At 39.9% G+C, this 27,259-nt stretch overlaps 1 protein-coding gene across 4 annotated transcripts in view; it reads left to right on the plus strand.

Annotated features, from left to right (window-relative positions):
- The window catches only part of LRRC69 (leucine rich repeat containing 69), an 88,518-nt gene that overhangs the window by 13,887 nt on the left and 47,372 nt on the right, over positions 1–27,259 (plus strand). For 3 of the 4 annotated variants that reach the window (XM_038579727.1, XM_038579730.1, XM_038579728.1), the window contains exons 2-5: positions 4,755–4,881; positions 8,331–8,403; positions 15,188–15,383; positions 18,411–18,482. In XM_038579727.1, coding sequence (XP_038435655.1) covers positions 4,755–4,881; positions 8,331–8,403; positions 15,188–15,383; positions 18,411–18,482 — 468 coding nt within the window. The remainder of the gene's footprint in view (positions 1–4,754; positions 4,882–8,330; positions 8,404–15,187; positions 15,384–18,410; positions 18,483–27,259) is intronic. The other variant, XM_038579729.1, reaches the window with a different exon arrangement.

A 27,259-nucleotide genomic window follows, 5' to 3' on the forward strand; every position in this document is an offset into this window, starting at 1 on the left:
TGGGGTATAGGCTGCCTTGGAGGATCGAGTAGAGGGATTACCTTCCAGGCATAACCTTCCAGGCATCTCTGGCTAACGCAGTTCCTAGTGGCCAAGGGAAATTCTTCAGAGAAGGATGAAATAAAGTCCTTAGGAGGAAAAGTCCAGTTCCTGAGGACTGAGCCCTGTCTCAATAAAGGAGATCTGTCGTATCAGAGGCTGTCGGTGTCCCACCCCCTCTGTCCTCCTCACTGGCCATTCCTTCTCCTCTGCTAGGATCAATCCTTCTCTCATACTCTCACTCTTGGTATTCTCTTATGATCCCACATGACAACTCTGACTTGGGTGAAGGCTCAAATTTAACTCTTTGGTCTTGACCCCTTTAGAGAGTTCTAGACTTGCATTTACAACTGCCTACTTGATATTTCCACTTCAAGGTCTAAAAGACACCTTAATTTTAATATAGATAAAACAGAACTCTTGATTTCTTCTCCTTCCCCCAAACCTGCCCTTGTCCTAGTTGTCCTCATCTCAAGTGTTCAAGCTCCAAAGCTTGATTGTATCCATGATTCCTCTCTTTCTCTTATATTTCACAACCTTCTGGCCCTACTTCCAGAGTATATCTTATACCCATCCACTTCTTTGCCCCTCCATCACCACCATTCTAGCCCAAGCCATCCTCATCTCTCATCCTCATTTCTCATCCCTCATCCTCTTTGCCTGACCACTGCAATCCTGCCTCTGAAAAGTGTGCTATCTCTGCTCTTCATCTCTAGCTCCCCTGAAGACTATTCTGTAGGCAGTTGTCAGAATGCTGCTGGTAAGTTATATGCCAATTAATACCATATTTCCTCAAAACCCTATACTCATTTCTCACTTTGCTTAGAATAAAATCCCAACCCTTCACCCTGGTTTACAAAATCATGAGCAATCTGGCTCAAGTACAGCTTTGCAACATCATGTTTTGCTGGGTTTTCCCCTCCCCATTATGCTCAGCCACATCAGCCACATCTCTTGGTTCCTCAACTACATCAAAAATGTTTGTGTTTTGGGGTCTTTATTTTGCCTATTTCTTCTTTCTTATCAGCACTCAGATCTCAATTTATTTTTTATTCATTTATTTTTTAGGTTGCTTTATTTTATTTTATTTTTTTAAAGATTTTATTTATTTATTTATGATAGACATAGAGAGAGAGAGAGAGAGAGAGAGGCAGAGACACAGGAGGAGGGAGAAGCAGGCTCCATGCCGGGAGCCCGACGTGGGACTCGATCCTGGGACTCCAGGATCGCGCCCTGGGCCAAAGGCAGGCGCTAAACTGCTGAGCCACCCAGGGATCCCCTCAGATCTCAATTTAAATATCAACTTCCAAGACTAGTTTCCTTGGACAACCAATCACTATCTCTTCATTCTTTTAATTATATACAGAGCACTTAGTGCTATCTATTATTTTTCTTATGTTCTTATTTAGCCATTCACTTTTTCTTTTTTCTTGAATTTAAAATCAGTTTAGTTAAACAAAAAAATCAGTTTAGTTAACATATAATGTATTATATTTCAGGGGTAAAATTTAGTGACTTATCAGTTGCATACGACACTTAGTGATCATTGTACCAAATGCCCTCCTTAATGCCCATCACCCAATTACCCCATGTTGCTACCCACCGTCCCTCCAGCAACCCTCGGTTTGTTCCATATAGTTAGGAGTCTCTTATGGTTTGCATCACTCTCTGGTTTTCTTTAAAGGATTTTATTCATTTATTTGTGAGGGACACAGAGAGAGAGCACAAGCACATAAGCAGGGAGTAGGGACAGAGGGAGAAGCAGACTCCCGGCTGAGAAAGGAGCCCTACACGAGACCCGATCTTAGGACCCTGGAATCATAACTTGAGCCAAAGGTAGATGCTTAACCAACTGAGCCACCCAGGTGCCCCATCATCCCTCTCTCTTTTTATCTTATTTTTCTTTCCCTTCCCCTATATTCTTCTATTTTGTATCTTAAATTCCACATATGAATGAAATCATATAGTATTTGTCTTTCTCTGATTTATTTCACTTAACATAATACCCTCTAGTTCTATCCACTTGTTGCAAATGACAAGATTTCATTCTTTTTGTAGACATTGCTGCTATAAACATTGGGGTGCAGATCCCCTTCAGATCACTACATCTGAATCTTGGGAGTACTCAGTAGTGCAATTCATAGGTCAGAGGATAGTTTTATTTTTGACTTTTTGAGGAACCTCCACACTATTTTCCAGAGTGACTGCACTAGTTTGCATTCCCACCAACAGTGTAAGAGGGGTCTCCTTTCTCCACATCCTCGCCAACATCTGTCATTTCCCAAGTTGCTAATTTTTGTCATTCTGACCTGTGTGAGGTGGTATATCTCATTGTGGTTTTGATTTGTATTTCTCTGATCCTGAGTGATGATGAGCATTTTTTCATGTGTCTGTTAGCCTTTTGTGTGTTTTCTTTGGAGAAATGACTGTTCATGTTTTCTGCCCACTTCTTGACTGGTTTTTTTTTTTTTGGTGTTAAGTTTGATAAGTTTTTTATAGATTTTGGATACTAGCCCTTTGTCATTTGTGAATATCTTCTCTCATCCTGTGGGTTGCCTTTTAGTTATGTTGATTGTTTCCCTTGCTGTGCAAAAGCTTTTTATCTTGATGAAGTCCCAGTAGTTCAATTTTGCTTTTGTTTCCCTTGCCTTTGGAGACATGTCTAGTAAGAATTTGTTGCAGCCAAGATCAAAGATGTTGCTGCCTTTGATCTCCTTTAGGATTTTGATGGGTTCCCGTCTCTCATTAAGTCTTTCATCCTTTTTTATTTTGGTGTATGGTGTAAGAAAGTGGTCCAGTTTCATTCTTCTGCATGTGGCTGTCCAATTCTCCCAACACCATTTGTTAAAGAGACAATCTGTTTTTCCACTGGATATTCTTTCCTGCTTTGTTGAAGATTAGTTGACCATAGGGTTGTGGGTCCATTTCAGCATCTTCCGTTTCATTCATCTATGTGTCTGTTTTTGTGCCAGGACCATACCATCTTGATCATCATACATTTGTAATATACCTTGAAGTCCAGAACTGTGATGCCTCCAGCCTCGCTTTTTTTCAACATGGCTTTGGCTTTTCATGTCTTTTCTGGTTCCATACAAATTTTTAGACTATTTGTTCTAGTTATGCGAAGAACGCTGGTTGTACTTTGAAAGGGATTGCATTCAATGTGTAGATTGCTTTGGATAACGTAGATATTTTAGCAATATTTGTTCTTCTAATCCATGAACATGGAATGTTTTTCATTTCTTTGTGTGTTCCTCAATTTCTTTCGTAAGTGTTCGATCGTTTTCAGTATCGATCTTTTCCCTCTTTGGTTAGGTTATTCCTTGGTATTTTAGGATTTTTAGTGCTATCGTAAATGGGATTGATTGCTTGATTTCTCTTTCTGCCGCCTCATTATTGGTGTATAGAGATACAACAGATTTCTGCTGATTTTGTATCTTGTGACTTTACTGAATCCATGTAACAATTCTAGCAATATTTTACTGGAGTCTTTCAGGTTTTCTACATACAGGTTTTCTTTCATGGCTTCTGCAAATAGTGAAGTTTGACTTCTTCCTCATGATCTGGATGCCTTTTATTTCTTGTTATTTGATTGCTGGGGCTAGGACTTCCGGGACTATGTTAAAAAACAGTGGTGAGAATGGATGTCTCTGTCGTGTTCCTAATCTTAGGGGAAAACCTCTCAGTGTTTCCCTGCTGAGATGGCTTTCTGTTGACGTATGTTCCCTCTACCCCTATTTTGTGGAAAGTTTTTATAAAGAAGGGAAGCTGTATTTTGTCAAATGTTTTTTTCTGCACCTAGTGAGAGGATCATAGGGTTCTTTTATTAAGGTGGTGTATCATGCTGATTGATTTGTGAATATTGAACCACCCTTGCGGCCCAGGAATAAATCCCACTTGATCATGGTGAATGAATCTTTTAATGTACAGTTAGATTCAATTTGCTAGTATCTTGTTACGGATTTTTGCATCCATGTTCATCAAGCATATTGGCCTATCGTTCTGTTTTTTAGTGGAGTCTTTGTCTGATTTTGGAATCAAGGTAATGCTGGCCTCATAGAATGTATTTCCAAGTTTCTCCTTCCATTTCTATTTTTTGGAATAGTTTCAAAAGAATAGGTAGTAGCTCTTCTTTAAATGTTTATTAGAATTCCCCTGGGAAGTCATTCTGCCCTGGACATTTGTTTGTTGGGAGATTTTTGATTACTGATTCAATTTCATTGCTGGTTATCCGTCTTTTCGAGTTTTCTGTTTCTTCCTCTTTCAATTTTGGTGGTTTATATGTTTCTGGGAATTTATTCATTTCTTCTAGATTGCCCAATTTGTTGGCATCTAATTTTTCATAATATTTACTTACAATTGTTTGTATTTCTGTGGTGTTGGTTGTGATCTCTCCTCTCTCATTCATGATTTTATTTATTTGGGCTCTTTTTTTCTTTTTGATAAATACTGGCTAGGGGTTTATCAATTTTATTTATTTTTTCAAAGAACCAGCTCCTGGTTTCATGATCTGTTCTACTGTGTTTTGTTATTGTTTCTATACCATTTATTTCTGTTCTAATATTTATTATTTTCCTTTTCTGCTGGCTTTAGGCTTCATTTATTGTTCCTTTTTGACTCCTCTAGGGGTAAGCGTATCAACAAAAGTTCTTAATTATTTATCTCTTTTGAAGGTGAATAGTGCATGAGTTAATTAAATTTCTGTATGTTTCCAGTTGACGGCACTAAATCTGGGAAACAACCTGTTAGAAGAAATTCCAGAAGAGATGAAATATCTTACATCCCTGAAGAAGCTTCATTTATTTGGAAATAAGATTTGTAAATTTGCACCCGGAGTATGTGGTAAGTTAGTCAAAGAACAGCAGTATTATGGGATCAAATTTAATTTCTTTATATTGAACAAGTGAAAAAAGTAAATGAAATTTTACCTTTTAATCTTTTTTTTTTGTTGGAGATATTTATGCACTACTCTTGAAATTAAGGAATTTGAGGTACAATAGTGTCTTTTTTTCAACTATTGCATTATTATTTCTGTAATGCAGACCTAAGAAAGTAAGTTAGTATTAAATTAGTCAATTTTTCCTTTTCAGAATCAGGGTACATTTCAACTCTTAAATCTGGGGGCCTTTTCTCTGTGCCTGAGAGGAAATTAATTGAAAATCCAATCAAGAAAAGCATTCCTTGTTCTTTATACTTTTTATTTATTGCTTCAATATTAAGCTGCAATCTTTGCTCAAGATGCTAAGTTTAAAACCAATTTGAGGAAAATTTTAAAGAAAGAATATGAGATCCAATAACTGGCTCTTTTTTGGGGGGAGGGGTATTTCCTTTCAACTTGTAATTCCTCCAATAGGACACTCTTCCTATTTAATATAGGTAGAGGGGGGCTTAAGGGGAAAACACGTGACAAAGAGATGATTTTTTTAAAATTTTTTTTATTTATTTATGATAGTCACAGAGAGAGAGAGAGAGGCAGAGACATAGGCAGAGGGAGAAGCAGGCTCCATGCACTGGGAGCCCGATGTGGGATTCGATCCCGGGTCTCCAGGATCGCGCCCTGGGCCAAAGGCAGGCACCAAACCGCTGCGCCACCCAGGGATCCCCAAGAGATGATTTTTATAGCTTCATTGAACATTGTACATTATAGCTCATGTATAGCACTTCCTCATTCTATGTTTTTGTCCCTATTAGTAAAACTAAAGATATGTGAACTTTTGAGACATGGGTGCTATGTCATCACCAAGCAGCATTTATTAAAGATATCAATGCATAGGGAGTTAAATCAGGGGTATATTTGGCAAATAGCACAAATAGACTCTGCTATGATCTCTTTACTTTAAAACCTTGAATCATGTATCCTGGAGAGATTTTTTTTTAAAACAAGACCTATAACAAACACTTATTGATGCTTATGCACATTATGTATGCAAACCCACAGATTCGGGGTTCAATTACAGTTTACTTAGATTATAGTTTACATAAGAAAAAATTAAGGGCATTAAAAAAAGACAATCTTATAAACTATTTTATAAACTACACTGAAGGAACAAACTTATGTAGAATGTGACATAGTAAATAATATTAAGCAACCTATTAATGCTAATAAAGAAAAATTTTTCTTGTGTGCCCTTACATTTGAGGTTCTAAAATATATGTAATCTTTGTTCAGTGCCCTTGCATGCCTGTAGTTTCTGTATTTCTTGGTTTTGGGCTGCTGAACATTGAAAATCCCATGTGAGTGACATAAACTATGTTTTATGTTGTGTCCTTACTATCCAAGAGCAGAAGTAGTTTGGTGTCAGGGAGTTGAGCGCCATCCAGCATGTATTACGTGATCCAGTCCCCCTGACTAGACCAGACTGGGCAAGAGCTAGACTTGTGTCCCAAGATAGGCCAGGGCTCGTCTCTTTCTTGGGAATTGAGAACATCTACAAGCTGTTTGAGCGGTCTGAGCTAATCGTGTGAACAAGACAGGGGTCGCAAATTGGTGCCTGTGAGCTGAAACTGGTTCCTAGATGAATGTGGGTCATAAACAAGTTGGCTCTGTTTTGACAATCTTTTAGAGAATTTGAATTAGGGCACCAAAACTTGCAAATCAAAAGAGCTCATCAACAAAAAAAAATTGTATGTCTCCCTCATTTTTGTCTGTTTTAAAAAAGCTGAGGCTTTTGGAATCACATTCCCAGGGGCCCAGCGGCAGCCCCTTGTTGGATAAAGCCCAGTCCTGCCAGGGCTCCCACCAGGGCCCCCACTACCTGTCGGGTTACCTTCTCAGTTCCTGTAGGCACCGCAGTTTGAGGACTGCCTTCCCTGTCTATGAACAGTCACACGCTGGCGTTGTAGGATGGCTAGCAACACACGGAAAATTAGAGGAAATCTGCTCAAACGGAAGGCCTGGGGCGTGGGGGGAAAAAGAGGAGGAGAGAGAGAGAGAGAATGTAGGTATGGAGCTGAGAGCAGGAGAGAGAACGAGAACTCCACGTTGCGCGGGGAAGGCCTGAGGGCGCGTCCAGCAGACTGAGAAATTCCTGGGCGAGGCCGAGTACTGGCCTGGGGAGGGTGGGCGTCCTCGGGGGTCCCCGGAGGTCACGGCGCGGTTCAGGGGCTCAACGCACGAGGCCCAGGAGACCCGGGCAGGAGCAGGTGTGACCCCCGGGGCAACCCGAGCCCCCGAACGTGCGCGCACAGCCACACGCACCGGAGGAGCCGCGGGCCGCGCATCGCACCAGGTCACACGCGTACGGGCAATGCTCCCCCGTCCCCGTACGCCGCCGCCTCCCCCCACGGCGCGGCCCCTGGAGCCGCATCTCGGCCCCGCGCGGGAGCCGCGTGCCCCGCACACCGTGTGCCACGCTCGGCGCTGCGGGTCCCGACGGCGGCCCAGGCCGTGCACAGGCCCCCCCGCCCGCCCACGCACAGGCCCCCCGCCCGCCCACGCTGCCCCCAGGCCGCGCACAGGCCCCCCACTGCACAGGCTTCCAGGCCACCCACGCACAGAGCCCCCAAGGACACCCACGCACAGGCCCCCCGCCCGCCCACGCTGCCCCCCAGGCCGCCCACGCACAGGCCCCCCCAGCCAGCCCACGCACAGGCCTCCCTGCCCACCCATGCACAGGCCCCCTGGCCCGCCCACGCAAGGCCCCCAGGCCGCCCACGCACAGGCCTCCTTGCCCGCCCACAGGCCCCCCCCAGACCACCCATGCACAGGCCCCCCCGGCCGCCCACGCACAGGCCTCCCTGCCCGCCCACAGGCCCCCAGGCCACCCACGCACAGGCCCCCCTGCCCGCCCACGCACAGGCCCCCCCCGCCCTTGCACAGGCCCCCGCCCGCCCACGCTGCCCGGAGCCCCGCGTGGACGCCGCAGGCCCAGGAGGACGCCCTCCCCGCAGAACGCGGCCGAGCCCGCCTGCGCGCCCCTGCGGAGGATGCCCCGGAGCGTCCACGTGTCCCCCTCCCCTCGCCGCGGACCTGCGTGGGCTCTCGTGCACCCCGGACGCCCGCTCCGGGCTCCTCTCCAGGGAGGCCCAGTTGCGCGGCGGCAAAGACAGCGCCGTGGTGGGCGAGTCGAGTCCTCCAGGGGCCGGGTGCGGGAGGCCGTGGGAGACGAGCCCGGTGGGTGCGCGTACGCGTGCGGGAGGCCGTGGCGGCGGCCTTACGAGGGCATCTGTCCCCGCGGCCCGAGGGCCTTGGCCCCGGCAAGAAACCAGAGGGACAAGCATCGGGACCTGAAGAGGGCTCCGAGTTGTTCCCTGAAAAAGAGCCAAAGTGACTACATTTATTTTTCTGGCAGGCGGCTTACAGCACTTGATTCTGCTTAATCTGAACAACAACCGGCTCACATGGATTCCCCAAGAAGTCAGCAGGTAATTTGGTTTATAGGGACACTTGGGTATACGTCCCCTTCTCCAGCCCCACCCTGGTCATCTGAACCTCGACCTCACTGCTGGGCTTCCAGGCCTTTGGGGTTTGCACCCGGCCAGGAGGCAGGTGAGGACTGAGACAAACCACTCATTTTAAGCAGATTATTCTTTTTTTTTTTAGGATTTTATTTATTTATTCATGAGAGAGAGAGAGAGAGAGAGAGAGAGAGAGACAGGCAGAGGGAGAAGCAGGCTCCATGCGGGGAGCCCCATGCGGGACTCGATCTTGGGTCTCCGGGATGATTCCCTGGGCCAAAGGTCAACCGCTGAGCCACCCAGGGATCCCCTAAGCATAAGATTCTTTAAACACTTCCGGGAAGATGAGAAATAGCAAAACTTGGTGGTCTAAGTATAAAAGTGAGCGTTTGAAACATAAAATTCTAAAGTTGATTCTATTTCTGATGTCCCCGACTCTGAGGTTCTTGGAGTTGGCTCTGATACAGAGTCGGGGACTTCCACTTTTATTTCCTGTAAGTTTTCGAGACCATTTTCAGCTTGATGGAAAAGGCAATGTGAAAGCAAAGTGCTAGAAAATTAAAATAGCATTTTCATTTTAAAGAAAGCCCCACGTTTTATTACCGTTAACAACAACAGCAAAATGCTGCGCATCTCATGCTGCACATCTGCACAGATGGGCTGCCGCTACAGTGGCTTTCTGGAGCCAGCTGAGGGCCTTGTCCTTCTGCAGGCAAAACACTCTCTTGGGTTTTTCCTCTGACAGATGGAGAGAAAACCCTACTTGGGTTTACTTGACTTTGGAGACTCTCTTTATTGCTTGTTGAATAGAAACAGATGTATAACAACATAAGCGCATCCAGATTTTTAAGGGATACAAGACTCTGAACAGTCCTTAACAAAGGGATTTGTGCAGCACCTAAAGTCTACTCCGATTCACTTGTCTATCCCTCAAGCCAAAGTATTAGCCTTCCCAGAGAGATTTTCCCAGAGAAAGTAATGTTTTTAAGTCACAGTGACTAGAAAAAATTTTTAAGTGATCTAATTTCTGAAGATGAAGATTGTCACAGTGGAAATGCCAATACCTGTCTGCGTGCGCTTTCATTTATTTAGCTTATCAATGGATTTATGTATCAACGAAATAATGAAAAAGAGGGAAGATCTGGTGAGCTAGGTCGTATCTTTGTGCAACTAGCCTTATGACCTTGGGCAAGTCACTTAACTGCACCTTGGCTTTCCTGTCTCTAAAGGAAAAATTTTGGGTAGATGAACGTCAGAACCTTTACAGCAGTAACATGCTATGATCTCACAATTTATTAGGCTTGGATCTGCTTGGAGTATGAAGTATAATATTCAAAGAACTGTATAAATCTATAGTGACGTGCTAGACGATGGAACGAGACGCAAGCTTTCACTGAAAAACGTCGGATTGCAAAATATATGAGTCTACCCTATTTTATAGATAATTCTGATAGCCTGAATTCCCGCTGGGTCCTGTATGTAAGCTGATTGGTCACCTCCTCAAGCAGGATTCCATATTCTGACCTTGGGAATGTTTCTTCACCTTTCCATACCTCGGTGTCTTCAACTGCGACATGCGGACAATAATAGGGCCTATTCATGGGGGTGGTTTTGACAAGTAAATAGGCAAATTCGTCCAAAATATTTAGGATTGAGCCTGGGACATGGTAAGTGCTCAGTGGATGATAGCGTTTCTTATTATGGTTTGTTATTTTTATTCTTCTTTCTGTTCCTCCCATTCGTCCCTTTTTAGAGACAAAAAACTGACTTGGTGGTGAATTTGGGAAAAGCATGGAGCGTAAATGGCTCAGTGTCCTCCTTTCACTCTGCCTTCACGTAAGCAGCTGCCTTTAGCAGGAAAGGCTGTGACTGGGGGTATGGTGAATTCAGGGGAGGGTGCGTAGGAAGCCTGAGAATGTTTGCATCGGCTTTGTGCTGATGTGTGATTCCCTTCTTTCCGGATGCCACGTCTTATTTCTCCATCGGAGGGGGAGAGTTCTGTTAGTTTACTTAAGCTACAGAGTATCGGTTCATGGACTTGGAGTCACACCTGGACAGGTGAGAGTTTTGCCCTGAAGCAACTCTGTCATGGGCCGGACTGCAGAGCCATAGAAGGAAAAGGAGAATGTGGGTATCCTGGGGACAGAGAATCTGAAAGAAAGAGGGAGAAAGGAAAGGATTAAGCCAGTGAGCTCAGTTCTTTCTCCAGATTCTCCACTCAGGGAAGTTACTCTTCAGCCCACTGGAGAGGAGAGGGGCAGGGAGAAGCTCTATCTCCTGTAGTTTTTTCTTGGAAGAGTGGAAGTTCTCCCTGCTTCTGGCAAAGGAAACAATGACTTATCCTTGCTCTTTACTCAACCAACGAATGATGGCCGTTTGCAGTAGCCTCTAGGCTCAGCTTTGTGCCTTCCAGTAAGGACACAATGAAAAGCCAACTGCCATGGTAGTGATTTCAGAGTAGAATCAATCAAGATCGTGATTACAACCGTGATTAGTGGAGAGAATCTTGTCCCTTTCTGTTTCTCCACGGGACCTACGCCGCACACTTGCACCCTCTTGAACACTGGGTCATCCAGTTTTGACCCTATATCCTCTCTGCAAGTGACTTTGCTCCTTATTTTACCAAGAAACTTGGGATCCACAGTCCTTCTTTTCAGGCATTTTATCTTGCCTTAAGTAGACCTTAAGGCAAAGTCTACTTCTTGCCTTTTCTCTCTTGCTCCCTCATTCTTTCATTTATAGCCAAACTTCTGTAAACTGCCATCTGTCTATTGCTTTTGTTTCCTACTTAAACCCTTAGAATTCTTTTCCCCTCTTTATTCTACTTAATATTATTTTTAAAGACCATTAATGTCCCTTGGGCAATCAAATCTAATGGCCTTTTCTCTCTACTGAATACAGATTACACAAAAATCACGAGTGTTCCATTCAATGAGTTTTCACCAATGTACACACACCAATAAGGTATTGAACAGTTCCAATAAGGTGTCGAATATATGTACATTTCCTGAGTTCTTATCTCTCATAAGCAACTACTATTTTGATTTCTACCTCTACAAATTAGTTTTACTTGTTCTAGAACTAAATAAATGGAATCATACAATATGTATTCTTTTGTGTCTTTTACTGAGCATATATATATATTTTTTGAGATTCGCTGTATTGTTGCATTTGTCAGCAATTCATTGTTTATCCCTAAGAGCATTTCATTGCATGAATTATGCCACAAGTTATTTTATCCTGTTTATGGACATTTGGATTCTTTCCCATTTGGGGCTACCATGAATTAAGCTATTGTAAATATTCTCGTGCAAGCCTTTTTGTGGACATATACTTGATTTCTTTTTCGTTTCAATTCCTAGGAGTAGAGTTGTAGAGTCATGGGGTAGGAGTATAGGTATATATGTTAATTTACTAAGAACTGCCAACAGTTTTGCAAAGTGGTTGTGCCATTTTACATTCCAGCAGCTTTAAAATGTTAACCATTTGTAGTCGGTATGAAATTATATCTCACGATAGTTTTAGTTTGCATTTGCCTGAAGTTGAGCACCTTTTCATATTCTAATTCCCCATTTATATGTCTTCTTTTGTGTAATGTTTGTATGAAGTATTTTTTCCATTGAAAAAAATTGTATTTTTTTTTCTTAGCATTAAGCTGTAAGGGTTCTTTATATATTCTGGATAAAAGTGCTTTGATAAGTGTGTATATTGCAGATATTTCTTCTAGTATATGGCTTGCCTTTCAATTTTCTTAAAGGTACCTTATTTTTTTTTAAGGGTTCTTTAATTTTGATGAAGGCCAATTTTAAAATATTTTCATTTTAAGATTAGTGCTTTCTGTGCCTTTTAGGGAAAGAAATATTTTCCTACCCCAATATTATCAATATATTATACTATATTTTCTTCTATAACATTTATAATTTTAGTTGTTATATTTAGCTGTATGATTCATCTCAAGTTAATGCTTGTGCATAGAGTGGAGTAATGTCAAAGTTCACTTTTCCCCCCCACATTATTCCTATATTTTCTTCTACAAACTTCATAGTTTTAATTTTCATATTTGGATTTATGAGTCATCACAAATTCATGCCTGTTTGTGATGCGGGATAATAAAGTTTATTTTTTCTCCATATGTTTATCCAGTGGTCCTAGCACCATTTGTTTAAAGATTTTCTTTTCTTAATTGCACTGCCTCGACACCTCAAAAACCAAATGACTATTTATGTGTCTGTTTGGACTCTCTCTTCTATTGCTTTGAATTATTTTTCTATAATTTCTCTGAATACTATCTTAATCACTGTAGCTGTATTGTAAACTTTGAAATCAGTTAACATGAGTCCTCTGACTTTTCTTTTTTATAATAGTTTTGACCACACTAGGGACTTTGAATATCCGTGTAAGTTTTAAAATTGATTTGTTGATTTTTACACGAAGAAACCATTAAGATTTTTATTTGAGAGAGTGCCTGGGTGATGCAGTTGGTTGAGCATCCAACTCTTGGTTTCAGCTCAGTTTGTGATGTCAGGGTCTTCAGAGTGAGCCCCATGTGGGGCTCTGTGTTAGCATGGAGTCGGCTTCCGACTCTATCTCCCTCTGCCTCTACCTCTCCCCATTGCATGCACTCTCTTTCTAAAATAAATAGATTTTAAAAAAGATTTTTATTTGGGTTGAGTGGAACTGTAGATGAATTTGGGGGAGAACTGGCATCTTAGCAATGTTGTTTCTTTTCATATATGAACAAGACCAAGACATATCTCTACTTTTATTTAAAGCTTTTTAAAATTTTCTCAGTCATAATTGACAGTTTTCAGTATTGAAGGCCTCTCCTATCGTTGGTTAAATGTTCTCTTAACTATTTTATGGTAGTGTTTTTTTTTTTATGTTACTGTAAATTGAGTTTTTAGAACTTTTATTTTCCAATTTTTGTGGCTACAATATAAATAGTGACTTTGTAGTCTATGATCCTAGGTTTGTTAGTTTCTTTTTTTTTTTTTTTAATTTTTATTTATTTATGATAGTCACACAGAGAGAGAGAGAGGCAGAGACACAGGCAGAGGGAGAAGCAGGCTCCATGCACCGGGAGCCCGACGTGGGATTCGATCCCGGGTCTCTAGGATCACACCCTGGGCCAAAGGCAGGCGCCAAACCGCTGCGCCACCCAGGGATCCCGGTTTGTTAGTTTCTATTACCTCTCTTTAACATTTAAAATGTTGACTATCTCTTTAATTTTGAGATACTCTCCTCCAGTACCTTTAAGGATTCCTTATTAACCTGGTTCATCTCCTGGTTCTCTGCTCATGCCTGCCTTCTCTAGATACCTTGTTTAGTTTTTTTCTTGTTGTTTTGTCAGATGTCTGAGTTCCTCAAGAATCTTTCCTACTTGGGATGCCTAGGTGGCTCGGTGGTTGAGTGTCTGCCTTCAGCTCAGGTTGTGATCCCAGAGTCCTGGGATTGAGTCCTGCATTGGGTTCCCCACAGAGAGGGGAGTCCTGCTTCTCCCTCTGCCTGTGTGTCTACCTCTCTCTCTCTGTGTCTCTCATAAATAAATAAAATCTTTAAAAAAAAAAAAAAAGTCTTTCCCACTTGCTGTTTTCTCTCTTTCTCCTGCCCTTTTTGTTGTTGTTCTTTCCATCAATCTCATCTATTCACAAGGCTTCCATTGTTGGTTTGCAGTCTTTCCCCAGTCGCCTTCACCTGCACTGACCACTTTACTACATCTAGGCTCCCTTTTTAATTGTTTAAAAAATATCAATTTACTCTGTTATTACTTTAATCTCAACACATTGGATCTTGAGATTATTCTATATTTTTCATTCTTAGCTTTGCAAACAGACACATCTGCATTTGAATCTTGACACTGTTGTCTACTAGGTGGGTAATTTGGGCAAGTTGTTTACTCCCTCTGATCCCTTATTTTCCTCACTTCTGAATTAAGGGTAATAATTCCAGCCTTAGAGTTGTGCTGATGATATAATTTAATGCACCGGTACATAGTTGATGCTCAACATTAGTAATTTCTTTTGCGTCTTTACTCAAAATATTAATATTTTGTCAGCTTACTATGACCCCCTGTTGCCCTGATTTTACAAGTTCTATTATTAAAAGCCAAGCTCAAATGTTTATTCTCCTAAAATGCTTGTGGTATACCTCACTACCTACCATACCTGCAACTAGAAATTCGAATTTCCTTAATTCATTTCTCTCCGTCTGATGGTATTTCCTATCTTCATTCTATGATTCTATCTAATATCTCCTTCTAGACCATGATGTCCATAAGGCAGAATTTGTGGCTGATTCATCTGTGCATCTTCCGCAGCAACTAAGTGGTTCTCACATCTGTTTGGTTCAGGATATTTAATCTATATCCATACCTCTATCCATTTATATACATGTATATATGTATATGCATATTTGTGCGAGTATATGTCCTCCTTTGTCCTTTGGCTTCCTCTTCAGTATAGTTGATGTATACATACAAAAAGTGAAAAATAAAGTTTTCTCTCTCTTAAATCGAGGTTTTGATTACATAAAACTCTTTTAACATAAGCCGATTATAAAATATCTTCAAAAGTTAAATTATAGTAGAGATTTTTTATGCTCAAAGTATTTGTAGTAGTTGTGAACCCGTGACTAAAGTAAGGCTCAGATGAGCTACAAAAAAACAATGAATTGACACATGGCTTCTGGTAAGGGCTATGTACAATGGGCTTTCTTATTCTCATACTTTTCAATCATCTACTTTATTTTTTAGATTAAAAAGCCTTGTAATTTTGAGTATAAATCATAACCAGCTAGCCAGCATTCCTAAAGAACTTTGTTTTCTTGAGAATCTTTCTGAACTTCAACTTAGCTACAATCGGCTCCTTTCTCTACCTGAAGAGATTAAGTTCTTGAAGAAGCTCCAGAAACTTGTCCTGATTAGGAACAACATTGAAGTTTTGCCAGAGGTAAGCAAAACACGGAACCAAGTTTTCTTGGGGAAGAACTCACTATGACATGATGGGGAGTGGCTATGGAATGGGTTTGGACATCTGAGTATAAGCTATCATTTGCTTCCCCTCCAGTGAGGCATAGTCAGTTCCCAAAGCCCTGTGACTAAAAAGGGTTACAACTTGGATTATTCCACATAGCTAGGAATGCCCTATTTAATAAAACTAAATTTAGGTTTGCTCACTTAACCTGAATTTCAGATAAGGAACAAGTAATTTCTTAGTATAAGTACGTTCTAATACTTTAGTATAAGTATTACATAGACGTATTTATACTAAAAATATTGTCGTCTGAAATTTAAATTTAAGTGAACCTCTTGTATTTCATCTGGCAAACCTATGTACAGCATGCATTGTAAGTACATTTTGGTTTTGGAACATGTGCTATATATCTTGCATTTTTCCTACATATCTACTCTCCATCTTTTTCCAACCTGTCCTGTGCCTGGAAGACTGACCTGCATGGGTATCAGTAAGCTCCATTGTCCTCTGGCTTCCTTTTGGATATGGCCAATGAGAGCCACTAGTAGGAGATGAAAGGGCGGGAGAAGAGTGAGTACCAGATGGTATTCCCCTGGTACCCTCCCTGATAGGATGTTATAAGTTGTCCTGCACACTTTTCTTGTAGACCATAACGAATATTTGGTGATTCTCTAATGGACTGTTACTACCTCCCCTTGGCTCTTCAGACCCATGGCAGTAAAGAACTCCCTGCCACTGCCAGCCTTTTGGAATTTTGTGGGAACCTTGCCAAACTTTTATAAATGGTGGTTTTATTAAACTCTCCTCAAATTTCCCAGTTTGAGAATCTGCTTCCTGCTAGGAACTTGTCAATGGGTTTACCTTCGTTCCCTATGCAAATTAAAATTAATTTGATAGGAGGGAATGCATGTCATATAGTAAATAGAAGAATACAGAAAAGTAGCTCAATTTCTACTGTTTCATTTTTCTCTCAAGAGGATATTCCCTTAAAAAATTCTGTGTACACTGTAATGTGATATGTGAAAATATAGCAAGGTGTAGGCTGTAAATAAGTGTATTTCAAAAATATTAGTCTTAAGTTCCTTAAAAATCTTAATTTCTGTAAATAAGAACAGTTCATGAAATTGCAAACTAAATCTATTAAGAGTGTAACACCTGGGGATCCCTGGGTGGCTCAGCGGTTTAGCACCTGCCTTTGGCCCAGGGCGTGATCCTGGAGTCCCGGGATCGAGTCCCACATCGGGCTCCAGGCATGGAGCCTGCTTCTCCCTCCTCCTGTGTCTCTGCCTTTCTCTCTCTCTCTCTCTCTCTGATAAATAAATAAATAAATCTTAAAAAAAAGTGTAACACCTTTATTTGAGGGAAAAATAATTAACAGTAGTACCAGAAGCATTCTCATGAAGCATTATATTACTTTGTGTTCATAACAACTCTGATGTTGCTCTTCTTATTTACCCAGTTTATTTTTTAAAAATATTTTATTATTTATTTATTTATTTATTTATTTATTTATTTATTTATTTATGAGGGAGAGACCGTGAGATCATGAGTATGGGGGAGCGGCAGAGGGAAAGGGAGATAAGCAGACTCCCTGCTGAGCATGAGCCTGTTGTGGGGCTCAGTCCCAGGAACTGCAGATTATGACCAGAGCCAAAGGCAGACACTTAACAGACTGAGCCACCCAGATACCCCAACCCATTTAAAAACAAGGAACAGAGAGGTTATAGGACTTGAACACAGTTTGCAAAAGTCAGAGTAGGGGCTCAAATCCATGTCTGTCTGACTTAAAAGCCTGTACTTCAAGTCAGTACTCTTACTACATTTTTTTCTTTTTAAATCTTGAGGAGTTTGGACTTTAAAAAATGTAAATGCTAGTAAGTTCTGTCCTGAATTATTATGTAAAGAATGCCTATGAGCATATGTCCTTCTACATTTAATACATTTCAGTTTATCGTTGTTCTTTTTGTTTTGCATTATAAATGGTAAGGCATTATGGGAAATACTCATTTGTTTTGATAATGAATAGATTAAGAATAATTTTCTGGTATACTATATTTAAATTTTTTTTAAATTTATTTTTATACTTTTTAATTTTCATTTATTTTTTAAATTTTTAAAAGATTTTGTTTATTTAGACAAACATGAGCATGTATGAGCATGAGGTGGGGAGAAGCAGGGTAAGAAAGAGAGAGAGAGAATCTCAGGTAGACTCCATGCTGAGTGTAGAGCCTGACCTGGGGCTCCATGCGGGGCTTGATCCCAGGACCTTGAGATCATGATCTGAGATGAAATCCAGAGTTGGATGCTTAACAGACTGAGCCGCCCACAGGCCCCTGGTACAGTATAAGTTATGTGTATGTCTGCACACGTGTGTGAATGCATATGTCCATTTAGTCACATTGGGCATGTAGATAGACACTAACAGATTTTATTTTATTTTTTAATAAGGAAAAAGATCGGGTTAGCACAGTGCTAAGCAAAATATAGATCTGAAATAAATGCCTTTGGAATTGTTGATGTACCTTTTACATCTGTTTTCAGTTTCTCAAAGGTTTTTTGTATTTAATTTTAGTAACATCTACTGAGTTCTCACTATAAGGCCTTTCAGTAAGTCCTTTCTGATTGGTAACTTATTTAATCCATTCAACAGCCATATTAAAGCACGGGCTTCCTTTACCATTTTCATTTTACAAATGGGGAAACTGAAGTACAAAGAGATTAAGAAATTTGTCCATAGTTACGTAGTGCCAGAGGTCAGATCGAACCTACGAATAGTCTAACTCTTGGCTTCCATGTTATGTTGTCCTGGAGTGGTCGAGGGAAGTGGAGACCATAGAGAATCTGGCACCCCATACATAGGGATCTCCTCCAGGAGGAGGTACTGAAGAATTGATCAGGTAATTAGGAAAAGATGGTCAGTCCCATCAAGTTTGAAGTTGGAAGAAATACTTAGGATTCTACATACTGAATTTTTGAATATCTCTCTTTTGTTTTCTGACACAGGGACTTTGTGATCTTCAGAATTTAAGAATCCTAGACATAGCTGGAAATATTATTCAGATACTTCCATCAGGAGTAAGAAAAATTTACCTCTATTATAAATGAAACATTGTTTATGCTACTGAGATTAGAAAAATATGAGCAGTGGTAAAACCTTGTAGTAATTGGAGCCTTGGATTATACAAATGACTCAAAGATTTGCTTTGTTCTAGAATTTCAAAAACCTGTTCTCTCCCATTCCTGGCCATGTGTTCTCTGCCTGCTGAAATTGTTTGAACTGAGTGAACTCTGATTGCTATCATACATATTTTAAATGTGTTTTATTATTTTATACTTGCTTTGGTCACCTCAGACTTTTGGAAAATATGACTTTCTAGAACACACATTTTCATCCCTTGTAATTAATCCAAGGTGACACATTTGTTAGTTGTTTTTGAGTCATAAACAATGAAAAATACCTTTTCCCACCATGTAGAAATGAATTTTGACTTTCTGTATTTCAAAAAACAGAAACAGTTGGTCTCAGGCAACTTTTGACTTTTGGGAAAGAAATGGCAGTTTTTTATGTTGAATTTTTGCATCTGAGCAAGTGTCATTCCATATGCAAGATAGTAATTAGAAATTTATCAATCCAGAAGGTATTCAATAAATAGTTTTTGATCTATTAACACATTTTTCTGATTGATCAACTCCAAATTAGTATTTCAGCGTTTTTTTTTACACTTAGAGAAATTTTTTGCACTGAAGTCGACTCAAATATGAAAAATGAGTGTAAAGTCTATTTTAGGAAAAAATTTAGTTTTTATTGTGTTAAAATATAACATACGCTTTATCATTTGAACAATTTTTAAGTGTGCAGGTCTATGGCGGTAGGTAGATATTCGCAATGTCGCACAGCCATCGCCAGCTATCTGCAGAAGGGTTTTATCTTCCCCGACTAAAACTTTGTTCCCCTTTAACATTATCTCCCTGTTCCCCTCTCCCTCCCCCAGGCCTCATTTAAGTACAGTATACCTCATACAAACATACAATAATTTGTCCTTTTGTGACCATATTTCACTTAACATAATATCTTCAAAGTTCATCTGTGTTACAGCCGGTGTGAGAATTTCCTTCCTTCCGAAACGCTGAATAATATTCCATGTATGTATATGTCACATTTTGTTTATTCAGAATTCACCTGTCAGTGGACACCTTTCAGCTCTTGAGAATAATGCTGGTGTGAACATGGGTTGTACAGATATCTGAATTTCTGTTTTCATTTCTTTTGAAATGGGTATATACCTAAAAGTGGAATTGCTGAGTCAATATGGTAATTGCACGATTATTTCTTTTTAAAAGTTTTAATTTAAATTCCAGTTAGTTAACATACAGTGTAGCATTAATTTCAGGTGTGCAGGATAGTGATTCGCCATCACCATACAACTCGCAGTGCTCATTGCAACAAATGCACTCCTTAGGAATTGCCAGAGTGTGTTCCAGAAGTACAGTTTTGAATGTTTAATAATTGGGTGTTGTTAATACTGACCTGATAAATGCTATCAAGTTTTATCATCCTGCAAGTCTTAGTTCAAACCTCTGCCCTGTAATGCTTTCCATGTTTTCCAACAGTCTTCTGGTGCCACCACTTCTATGGTACCACTATGGTTTATACCATGTAGTAGAGTACTTCTTTTCAAGTCTGTCTTGCCATTAGACTGTAAGCTAAGTAAACTACCAGATTTTTTTAGTTCCCTTGAAACAATTATTTTTAATTAAAAAAAATCTTTTATGGCAGAGATCTCTAGCTCTTCTTACCCTCAAGAGCTCAGTTATTTTCAAATTAAAGTCATTTGAAGAAAAAGTTGACCTGACTAAAGTGAGAAAAAGTTCTAATGATTATCACCAGGGGGCATCATGACATTTGCCTTTGATGTGAGGTTTATAACAAAATATCTATAAAACATTTGCAGACCTAACAGAAAACTTCACATTTCTGAAACACGCTTGGTCAGACTCCTCCATTAGCCGTTTCACTGCCTGACCTGTCATGACCGTACTTTTCAGATTGAGAAATGACACTAGAAGTTATATTTCTAAAGCGGTGCTTTGCAATTATTTAGTAATTTGCAGATTTGCTAAGCAATTTTGCATGCTATGAAATATTTATAACAATTTAAGTTTGAATCGCCCATTGAAGAAGACCAATCTGTTATTATTCCTGTTTAGCACTGAGGCTCTAGAGAGGTAATTTGCCTACAGAAGTTGCCCTGAGTCTCGAGAGGGCCTCAGAGTCCCCAGATGACTTATGAAAAGGCAGAGGGCTAGCCCTCACTTGTAGAGTTTCTGATTCAGCAGGTTGGAGAGCCCAAGAATCTGCATTCCTCTTAAGTTCTCAGGTGATACTGATGCTGCAAGTCTGGACATCACACCTGGAGCACCACTGGCCAGAAGTGTAGAGCAGTGGTGGAATTTGGACTTGCACTCAAGATTTTTGCCTGCAAGCCCAGGGCTCTTCCCATATTACAAAACTCTGCCTCTGAGAGGAATAAATTCTTTGCGTCAGGAATGACAGGCAAAGGTAGTCTCTGTTATGCTACACAAATAAATGAGACCTTTTTTTTTTTAATTTTTTTTTAAATTTATTTATGATAGTCACAGAGAGAGAGAGAGAGAGAGAGGCAGAGACACAGGCAGAGGGAGAAGCAGGCTCCATGCACCAGGAGGCTGATGTGGGATTTGATCCCGGGTCTCCAGGATGGCGCCCTGGGCCAAAGGCAGGCGCCAAACCGCTACGCCACCCAGGGATCCCCAAATGAGACCTTTCTTTAATTTCAGTAGCAGTTTGGGTTCTGAGAGGTTCCCTGTGTCCTTGACTAAAATGATACTCAAGGATCATTCGTTGAACAATACCATTCTTGTATACTCTGGAAAATTTTTCACACTGAAACTAGGATTTTGATATGTGAGCACAAGGAAAGCCTATAAAGCTGGAAGCTGAGTTTTATACGTTACTCCTCTTCAGCCACCCTGTGGATGTACTTGTGTTTGGAAGCAAGGCTCAAGTCTAGGTACAATATTTACCGGGACACATACAATTCCGATAGCCTACAGGAAAGTGCTTTGCTGAGAGTAGGCATCCAAGAAATATGGATTTAAAGATGTAACCTACAGCCACGGCTACATTTTCCATAATTGCTGTTTGCTTTCAGTTTCAAATTCATATTAACATTCATTTGAAGCCCTGGCCTCCATAAGCAGGTTCTGTGTCAGAGTTAAGAATCTTGAGTATTTGTATATCCCTAAGGTCTGTAGGCATATAGTGTTTTCATAAGAAAAAAAAAATACAAGGAGGAAAAAGCCTCATGCAATGGTGGTGTCATGAGAAAAATATGCTTGGACTATTTATGGGAGGGATAATGGTTATAGCACCTATTCCATTTTATCAGTGCCCCCCTTTTTTCCTTCAAGAATTCTTCAGAGTCCTCATAAATCAAATTTGAGAATGGTGCAAACACTTTCCCCTTTCACAGTATGAGAAACACAGGGGGAAAAATATAAGTAACTTTCCCAGAAACACAAATCATTTGAGTGGCGAAGAGACTATTTGAATCCACGTTCCCAAACAAAAATTAAATATGCTTAAGTGAGCAATTTACCGGTTGTATGACCTTGAGCACATAACTCAATCACTTTGTGTTTCATTTTTTTTTCCCTGTGGAAATTGGGGATATTGATAACACATAACATTATTGGGAAAGGGTCTGACACGACAAGTGGTGCTCAGCAAATATAGAACGAATATGTGATTAAATGAGATAAGGTGTATAAAGCTTTTACTAGTGGTTGGCATGTGGTCGATAGTAAATGTTATTTTCATTTTAAAGTCTCAACTACCTGCCACTGAATCCAACCCAAATGCAGGGACACTTTTGCACACTTTTAAAGTCATGAGAGCACCTGAATGATTTTAACTTGCTAACAGCGGGGTAACCACTGATCTGTGTGCGCCGGTACACCAGGGGGGCACAGTCTTATTAGCACCTTCCTCTACTTTCTGTTCTCTGTGTGCTTTTTGCCTGAATAGCTATTCCACGTTATTTTCCTCTGCAGACCCACTTACAGTCTCCTGGCCTACCTTGGTGAAGCAATAAAACAGAACCAACAAACGATTTCCCTGAAAGGGGTCCTTGTTTCCCTGGATCTTTACCAGTAATTCTGTTTATTTCTGTCTCATCCTTTCATCCTGTCTCTTGGCTCACTTGCTTTCTGATTGTCAGTTACACCGGATTCCTCTGAAAATAGGGCCCCTCGTTACTGAACTTCCTTTTCCTTAGACCCTTTACTCAAATTGATGCCTACTACTTACCCGGATGCAGTTTCTTTCCTCAAATACTTTTAATTTAAAATGGTTTCTCCATTTATGGCTGATGCTGATTATGATCCATGCCAGTCTAAACATAACTTGTTATGGTGTCCTTGATTCCAGACACTTTCCTTACAGCTAGCATGGCACAGGCCCTGGCTTAGGGTCACGTCCGCCTCGTATTTGTCTAATCCATTAAGCCTAAATATTTCACAAATGCTCCCAGTGTCTTTTATTTTACTTTTCTGTGCTTTTTTTTTTTTTTATTTATGATAGTTACAGAGAGAGAGAGAGGCAGAGACACAGGCAGAGGGAGAAGCAGGCTCCATGCACCGGGAGCCCGACGTGGGATTCGATCCCGGGTCTCCAGGATCGCGCCCTGGGCCAAAGGCAGGCGCCAAACCGCTGCGCCACCCAGGGATCCCTTTTCTGTGCTTAATTTAAAGTCAAGTGACTTTTTGAGTGCCTCTCACCATTTACAAATGAGGTCACCTGCCTTCAATAGAACGACTTCTGTATATGAGCAGTTAACATACAAATACGCGCACGACGCATAAGGAGGCCGTTTAGCTTTGGATGAAGAGAAATTGTTCTGTGAAGCTGACCGAGCACATGGAGAATGGCTATATAAAAATTTCAAAATGTCTATGATCAAAAATGTGCTTGAGTGGCCAAAAGTGTGGTACAATCGTGGGAAAGGAGCTGCCTGGGAAAATGAAATTGTGATGTTTGTCTTGTATCAAAACTTCTATCCAAGCTTTTGAAACTGTTGCAAGATGTTTTGAAAATAGCCTAAAAGTTTAAAACTGATGTGCAGGGAAAAAAGTCTTTGAAGCTGTGTTCAAGGACATCTCCGAACGTCTCCACCATCTAGTGATTTGGTTTGAGGTATCCGCTTTGCTGGGTAGCCCATGAGAAATTCCATTTGTCTACCTCACGCCCTTTGCTTTTTCTCTGCCTCTTGAACAGCAACATTAGAGACCCACTTTGTTCTTGTTCCCATATCTATAGTTTATTTTCTGTCTCTGTTGGTTATTAAGGAAAACTGTACCCTATCCTTGAAGCTCATTAAATCCTCTAAAATTTGACCTTAATTTGAAAATAGTATATTTTCTTTGGTTGTCGGTGCTGCCTTCAGTGGCTCAGTTTATTAGGAGATATACATTTAAAACAACATTCAGTGACCTTTAAAAAAATGGGATAGGAGCCAACGCTTGCCTAATGAAAACCCCTTGTGGCCTCTGCGGTTTTATGTAAGTGATGTAAACTTAGCTAATAGAGAATTAGTGAGTTCCAAAACTTGACTAAATGCCTTGCCTGTCACTACTTTTACGAGAATGAGATCATGTTTTCTTCTGTTTCTTATATAGGGGGAGGCAAAGAGGAGAGTGTCGAATTATATGTGATTGCTTCTTTCACCCTTCGAATTCTAAAATTTCATGAGATAGACTTTTTGAAATGAAAAGCATAGAGAAAATTCATAAAATATTACCCTGGATGCAGCGAGGGTTTTGTTAAAACCCTGACTCAAAAATTGAGGGCTCAGTTAAGTTACAGGTATAACTGGTATTCCCTGCCTGGCTCAAGTAAATAATCTGAGTTCTGCCTTTTTATGTCTATTGTGCTTTTATCAGAATGAGCGACGGGCTGGTCCCAGATGACGCCAAGTGCTGCACAGTGCCCCCCCCCCCCGTTCCACGTGGTATGGGGGGTGGTGAACAGTGTTTCCCTTTCACTGGTTTCTCTTGGAAACTGTACTGTGCTAGCCAAGCAGCTAAAGAGTGATTGAGGAGACAAAAGGGATGCTTTTTATCTTCGAAATGGAGATCCCAAAATTGAAGTAACACCCACTTCACTTGTTGAGAGAAAGGGAGCATAGGGTTATTTGCTCCTAGTGTCAGAGTCAGAGCTACTATTTTTTTTTTTCCTGCTGTGCGATAAAAGCTGAGTTTACATGATTTCAAAAAGAAGGTCAGTATTTTTCAAGGGGTAAATCTAATAAGAAAATGAGAAAAGTTTTAAAGAGAGACTTGGACTGAAATTCAGTAATGCAGTTCTTATGTAGCCTATTTAAGCATTGGTTTTGACTTAGATGATGAGTTTTTTCCTACTCCACACCCCCACCCCCAAATGTAAGCTCTACGAAAGCAGGTATTTTTACCTCTTTTCACTGATGTATTCCCACTCCTAGAACAGGGTCTCTTATAAATTAGGCACCCAATAAATACTTGCTGAGTGGACAGATGGATGGATGGGTGGATGGATTGGGTGGATATGGACTTTACCTAACAAACAAGCATGACGGCTTTGTTCTGCCGGAAAAATCAAAACTGATTTGTGAGAATGAGTAACCAAAAAGTTGGTCTAAGGCAGTTATTTTCAACCAGAGAAGATTGTGCCCTTCAGGGACATTTGGCAATATCTGGAGATATTTTTGGTTACCACAACTGAGGATTGTGGTGGTACTATTAGCCTCTAATGGGGAGAGGCTAGAGATCCTGCTACAAGTTCCATCATGTGCAGGACAGTCCTGTGTAACAAAGCATTATCTGGTCTAAAATGTCAATGTCTTGGTTTGGAAGCCCTGGTTTTAAAGATTTACTATTTATTCCTCTTATATTTTCCAGATCATAATCCTTTTAAAATATATTCTTATCAAATAGATTTTAGAGTGCATAAGAATTGGCTGTGGTGTTTGTTAAAATTTGATGTCCTGGCTCTATATGTATGTATTCTGAATTATAGCTAATAATGCTTTTTGCCTTTAAAGTTGAATTTTCTCGTAATAATGTGGCTTTATCAGCTACATCTATTTTGATTCATGCTGCCAGGATACATCTATTTTAATTCCTTGCTTTCAACCTTTCTATTGTCTTAGATTTTAGATATATTTCTTGTGAATGCCATATGACTCTTCATTTTAAGAAGGTGAATAACCTTTGTCTTGAAATTGCAGCATTTAGTTCATCTGAATTGGAATGTAGTGGCTGATTTATTTGGGGCTAATTCAGTATCTTCCTGTATATTTGTAATTTGTTCCACTAACTCTGTGTTCTGTTTTCTCTCTTCCCTTCTTCCAATATGATTGGAAATTCTTGTGATTCAATTTAAAAAAATCTTTGTAAGGCATTTTTATACGATTTTGTTATTATTTTTTTAATTTACTACCTTAAAATTAAAAAAAATCCTACTTACTTTATGAAAGTGTATTATTAATTGGTACTTACACCTTCCTCTTAGACAATGCAAAGACTTTAGGAGACTTCAAATCTAATTATTGACCTGCATTCTTAGATATTTTGTGTTTGTTAAAATTTTGTATTTTATATATGATTATATTTTAAATATAATTTTCTATTTTAAAAGTTTTTTTTATTATTTTACACAGATAGTATTCATTTAGATTTATCTGCAGGTTTCACCTATTTGCTGTTTTTCATTTTGCCCCCATATCCCCCATATCCTTTGGGATTCTATATTTGTTTCCAGCTCAAATTACATTTTTTAGTTCTCTTTGAGAATGAGTCTATCTGTGTTCCATTTCCCAGGTTTTGTTTGAGTTGAACTATCTTTCTTTTATTCTTGAAGAATAAATTTTACTGGATGTGGAATTTTAAATTGACAGTATCATATTTCACTACTTTCTAAACCTTGTTCCACTGTCTTCTAGCCTCCATTGTTGCTATGGAGAGAGAGGTCTGGGAAAAGTGTAGCTGTTGCTCCTCCTTAGGTAATGTTTTTCTTTTCCTGGCAGCTTTAAACATTTCTTCATTATCTTTCATATTCTACATTTCAAAAATGATGTGTTTAGATGTAAACTTCATTTTATTTATCCCAGGTGGAATTTATTGGGCTTTTTAGATATGTAAATTAATGTCTTTCATTGTTTTTTGACAAATTCTTGGTCATTGTCTTTTTCAATATTGCTTCTGCCTCCCCCTTCTTTTGCAACTCTAATTTCCCATATGTTATAGCTCCTAACATTATCTCCTTTTTGACTTACTCTTTTTCTCCCCCACTGTTTTCTCTCCTTTTGTCTCTGCTTGATTCTAGATATTTCCTCCTGAGACATTTTACAGTGTAATAATTTACTCTTTGATTGTGTCTAATGTACTTTTAAACCCATCCATTAGGTTATTTCTTTCATTTATATTCAGTGCTACAATTTTCGGTAGGTTCTTTTTCAAATCTATCATGTTACTTTTTTTTTTTTTTTTCCAACATGGGGCTTGAATTCATGACCCTGAGATCAAGACCTGAGCTGAGATCAAGAGTTGGATGCTCAACTGACTGAGCACTCCAACCACGGTACTTTTTATATTTTTCAGTAATCTACTGAAAATTTTAAGCTTGGTTTTTACTTTCTGGAACATGTAAAGTATAGTTGTTTTAATGTCTGAGTCTGATATATTCAGTATTGGGAAGTACTTTTGGGTTGATTTTTGTTTTCTGTTGTTTGTGCAGTTTAATTTACCCATATCAGAGTTTTCCAGAGAAATGCCATTCA

The sequence above is a fragment of the Canis lupus genome, chromosome 29, assembly GCF_011100685.1.
Source record: "Canis lupus familiaris isolate Mischka breed German Shepherd chromosome 29, alternate assembly UU_Cfam_GSD_1.0, whole genome shotgun sequence".
In the NCBI taxonomy this organism is placed as follows: Eukaryota; Metazoa; Chordata; class Mammalia; order Carnivora; family Canidae; genus Canis; species Canis lupus.